This window comes from Diachasma alloeum, unplaced genomic scaffold, assembly GCF_001412515.2.
Source record: "Diachasma alloeum isolate Michigan unplaced genomic scaffold, Dall2.0 Dall_scaffold_03188, whole genome shotgun sequence".
Taxonomy (NCBI): Eukaryota; Metazoa; Arthropoda; class Insecta; order Hymenoptera; family Braconidae; genus Diachasma; species Diachasma alloeum.
This window is the reverse complement of record NW_021682505.1, coordinates 8,745-14,265: the sequence shown is the minus strand read 5'-3', so window position 1 is coordinate 14,265 and position 5,521 is coordinate 8,745. Positions and strand designations below refer to the sequence as shown.

Genomic DNA, 5,521 nt, shown 5'->3' with positions numbered 1-5,521 from the left:
GTGGACATATTTTGTTTTATAACTTTTTCTCATAGCTATCATGGTTGCAGAGATATCGCGGATGCAAATCCAGCGGGCGGCGCGCCGGCACTATTGCGCGGCGGCAACGCGCTTCGGAGTATTTTTAAGAAAAATGGTTGGACGGAGAAAAGAATGGTCACAAGAAAAGATGTTCGTTACAAAAAGATACATCATATCTGTTATTTGACTTTTTCCATTATTTCCAGTAGTTTTAGAGATATTCACCGTTTTACGGGCGATGGCGGGACAAATTCGCATTGCGTTGATCATTAAACCGTAATTATCTCGTTAACTAGCAGGAACGGACCTAAATGTCCATTAACTCAAAAGATGCATCATAAAATTAACAACATTTTTTATTGCTACTATTTTTCTCTAGCTCCATCAGTTCGGAAGATATCCTTGGCGACAGTCAGGGTATGAGTGCATTGAACGTTCACCTCAACTCAACACGTCGTACAACGGCTTCGCAGTGTAGCGTGGCCATAGTTGTCTCCGAATTCGTATACAAAAGCCTTATCTATGCCACAAAACTCAAAAAATACATCACAAAATATCAATTATTTTTAAAATTACAAAAAAAAAACATTTCAATAGGGGAGGGTGAGGCAAAATGAACGGCGGGGCAAAATGGAACGGAGGATGTTGGTTCTATCTTTACTGATTTTTCATTAAGATCTGACTTGGTTAATTTCATTGGTTTCTATATTCTTTTCAAGTTTTTTATGGAAGTTGTATTTTTCTAGAAAATTGTTTTCTCATTTCCAGGAAAAAGCAAAGAAAAATTTTCCTTGATACAGTGTATGTTACAAAAATAATTATTTTTGTTTTTTAGGAGTACATCATATGTTGTCGCCATAGATTGACAGGGTCATAGAAGCTATGCTTATGCGTTTTATTTATAGCCTTGTCACTTTACGATGTGGATATTATCAAATTTAATAGAACAAAAACTCGATGTAATACCACCAAATATCATAGTGGAAATTGTGCATCATACTGAATTTATAAAGATGCAGAAATAGTGAATTATTTAACCTGATAATGATTATCTCATTTGCATAATCGATTTGAATATCAATAACACATTTCAACTACTTGATACACTTAATTATATTTCAATATGTAACATTTCGATGCGCAATATGTTTGCATCAAACTATTTGCACGTTACCTTATTTTCGTATATTATATGTTTCATTCAATTTCCGGTTACTATTTCACTATCACATTTACTTTGCAAATGGAAATCCACAAAATAGCCGTATTTTTCGCTAAATCACTGAAAGTGTTTTAGTATTAGCAAACCTCTCTCTCCTCAAAACACAGATAACAATCTTACCTAGTTTCACGTAACAAGTCCTGAAGAATCCAGTGCCGAGAATGACACTGAGTAACCCCAGGACCCCCTGTGGGAATTCCGTGAGTAAAAATAGTAGTAAAACCGCTAGAAGCATCCTTGTTGTCCTATCAGTCTGTCTCTCCTTATCCAGTATCCTTGATGATTTCATTCTATTTGGTTTTATATCATACAAATTTTCTACCGCATTCTCTTCACTACTCCTGAAAACATTGCTACTCGTCAATAATTTTTGCCTTTTTTTGGCTTTCAGTAGCGCAAGAATAAGCCTCAAACTTAAAATGGTCAAAGCTAAGCATGGAACGAGTTTAATGACAACACTATACATCCATAAGTTCATTAAATTTAATAATCCATGATTTTTCATAGTTTCACTTAAATCAACGAACCATAATGTTTCATTCTTAAGCATTTCCGTTCCGTTGTATACACTAATGTTGACCGAATTACCATTACTATTCACTGCTTCAATTTTTGATGTCACCTGCGTGGTGAAATACACGGGTAAACATATCAATGGGCACATTATGTACGCACTAGCAATAGCCATAACAGTTCTTCGGAAGTTGCACCATTCGCGATTATTCTGGGGATAGGCAACAGCGATATACCGCCAAATAGCTAGTGTCACTGTTAACCAAATTGATATTGTGTGGCAGACTTGAGTGAAGATAGAGTGAATCAAGACAAATACTGCCCAGCCGTAAGTGTAGGTATTCTTTCTTGAACGGTGATACAGGTACATGTGACTTGCATATGGAATATACTCAAGCATTACGAGGAGATCGGCCACGGCAAGACCCGTTAGAATGGCATTAGTTGGTGAAGACATCTCACGACGTGATAGAACTGCGATGTTCAGAGTATTTGCGATTGAACCGAAGCTGCAGACCAGGAGACTTGCCCAACCGTGGACCTTAACGTACTCCTGATGAAGGCCATCCAGACCTGGTCCACATCTGTAGTCTAGGGCTGAGTCTGATGTTGAGTTCATGATTGATGGTCAGATGTTTCCCAATTGTTTATAGAAATAATGATCCTAATGGAGACTTTATGCGAGTGTTCAGGCTAGTAAACTCTGGTGGTTAGCATTGTTGATTGATATCCACTAAATCCAACTGATGATAAAGATAATAGTGATGATGATGACGGCGAGAATGATATCATGGACCAGGAAGCGTAAGCATTTCTATCGTCATGTTTCGCTGTCAACTCGGATCACTTTTCACTATTTCGACACACATTTTCAATAATCGAGCGACATTCCATACTTATGTTCTAACGATTTGGTTTTTTCGATTAACTCGAGCTGTCGAGAGTGAGGGCTTAGGATTCAACACGAGCTTCAGGTGAGCTTGCACTACGCTTGTGTTCGGCTCCGCGTGCGGCTGCCGAATATGATACAGACCTGATATCCACCGCTCGAGGGATATGGATACATGTTCAACGAACAGCTCGGCGTCTCGACGCATGCGTTTTCATTCAGATAGTTGATACCCTTTGGGTGGGGAATTGAGACTAGCATTTTGAAGAGAACAGACAGTGGAATAGGAGTGCATTATGGAGAGATGCTTCATTCAATTCAAGATAAACCTTTCAACTTTTTCACGAATTTGGACAGTTATCGATTAAGGGTAATAGAGTTCATGATGGCTTTTGTCAGAACGTCAATAGTTCAGCAGTGAGAATGGAACAAAATCGATGAACGCATTTGTCAGCCGTTTTTTATGCTGCTTTTCATGTTTTTTACAAGCGACATTCCCACTTTGTGTTGGATGCCGAAAGAAGAATGATGAATGAATTGTAGAACTACTTGGGGAAATTGGGGCTGCCATTTAATGTTCTTTGTTCCAAAACAGAGACAATAGAATTTTACATGATTCATGGTGGAGATTTTGCTTTAGGTGGACGCTCTTGAGAAACTCTTACATCAGCGATGTAATAGTATATTTTAGTGCGACTGCCATGTGGTTTTTTATTCCTGTAGTAGACCTCATGGTGCCGGTCATGGATGATATTTTTCGATAGTGATTCTCACTTTTACCAGTTCCAGAAAGACCAATGTCAATCCCTTGACAAGGAAAAGTGAAAAACAGCATAGAAAATTTTGTGTCATATTTTATTTCATTTTCCTCCATAATTGTTGAAAAAAGTACCCTGGCATGATTGTTGAAACAAGTCCATCGGTGAATGAACAGTTAATTCTAAATTAGTATGAACGGATATGATCAGTTTATTCACTGTTTGGAAAAACAATGAAAATTCTAGAACAGTTGACTACCGATTTTCAGAATAGTGACACTGAATGCGATTTAGGGGAAAAAAATTATAAAATTTCAGGTTTCACTGAAAATTCAGAAAAGTACCAGAATTTTAAACGGCATAAAGGCGAGAATTACTCCATTTATATGAATTTTCAATCTAATATGAATATTCAATGTCATATTACATTGAATTTTCGTATGTAATACCATAAGAGCTTCAAAATTATAAGGAATTTCTTGATAGGTTCGTTTTAAACAAAGGAAGGAGTCAAGGTTTTCAGGTTAGAAAATCAAGAGTGCGAACCATGAGTGATTTTTCCTGAAAAACTTCCCCGAATACCCCATGACCTTCTAAATTATCGGATATTCCCCTCAAATTTTCCTGCATAGCAACTGATCCCGATCGTTGATATGCAAAAAAATTCGAGGGAAATATCCGATAAAGTTTTAATGTCAAGGGATATTCGGAGGACAATTTCTTCAATTCTGATTTTGGCCGATCAGGGTGCAGTGTTCGGGTTTACGGGACACATTTCATAAAAATGTGAAAAACATCTGTCAAAATCGTAGAAAACAATTCACAGGCTGCCGCAAGCGGCTGCGACGTTGATGCCCTTTCATTATACTTTTCCTCATTTTTTTCCTTGTGTTTCTTTCTCAAAATTGACTATTTATCATCGTCTTATTAAACTGAATGTTAAAATTAATGGACGCAATGCTTAACGGTTCATGCTCTGTTCAATTCCAATATATCAATAAGTGATTCACTAATTCTGAATTTCAGTACTCACTGACTGATGTTCTAACTATAATTATCATCAAAATTCTATTCAGAGTGCAAAACAATAATTATTAAGGATGTACCACACCGTTTCGGCCGAAATTCACGTTTTTTTTTCATTTTTCTGGCAAATTATTGATCGGAATGATGTGAAATAATATAACGTTTTTGCGTTTCNTCACGTTTTTTTTTCATTTTTCTGGCAAATTATTGATCGGAATGATGTGAAATAATATAACGTTTTTGCGTTTCATCATTATTGACTGACTCACGAAGTTTCATGGTAGTGCAATCATTTTCCTGCATTTTTTCCTAAAGTTTTATGAATTTCAAGTTTCAGAAAAGACGGAGGAAAATGATTACACGATCATGAAATTTCGGGAGTCATTAAGTAATGATAAAACGCAAAAACGGTATATTTTTTCACGTCAATCCGATCAACAATTTATCAGAAAAATTTAAAAACATGAATTTTGGTGAAAAGGGTTTAATAGGGTGTAATCCTTAACCGTAATCCTTAAAGTTCTCATAACCAATAATTTTATAGTGTTTGCAATCCCTTTTATTCTCTTTAGACCCTTGAAATATCCCATGTAGGGTAACACAAAGTGTCCGAACTGGACGCCGAGTTCCCCGATAATCGGTTGCGATCTTCGGCCGATGTTCCGCCTAATGTTGGGACGTTACCTGAGGCCATGATAGACACCGATGTACGGCCAACATTGACGTCGATTACCAGCCAACCATTGGTGAAACAAAATTTTAAAATCGTTCATATATATTAGTTCCAATAGTTTATAATCGTTTTATAACCCTTCTTATCCACTCCAGTAAACCAAAAATGAAACAATGGTATTACAAAAAAATTGCCCCCCGGGTGGGATTCGATTCGCGGGTCCTTCTGATTTGTAGTCAAGCGCGCTGTCCACTGAGCCATCGGAAATTTCTTATGAAATAGATTTCTTTCGGGTATATAAATACCACATAGAGTGTTTTTTAAATACGATCATCAATAATTAGTTGATGGAATCGTAAGTCCGGTGAGAAGAGTTAATTAATTAATTTACTATTTTTAAAATATTTAGGCTTTCATTC

At 36.7% G+C, this 5,521-nt stretch overlaps 1 protein-coding gene across 1 annotated transcript; it reads right to left on the bottom strand.

Annotated features, from left to right (window-relative positions):
• Nucleotides 1–1,363: 1,363 nt before the first annotated feature.
• On the bottom strand, nt 1,364–2,375 carry LOC114841660 (sex peptide receptor; the record flags this gene model as incomplete). Its single annotated transcript, XM_029126716.1, has 2 exons — nt 1,566–2,375; nt 1,364–1,505 (listed from the first exon to the last, which is right to left on the bottom strand). Coding segments are annotated over exons 1-2 (952 nt in total), but the record flags the coding sequence as incomplete, so codon positions are not given.
• Nucleotides 2,376–5,521: the final 3,146 nt, after the last annotated feature.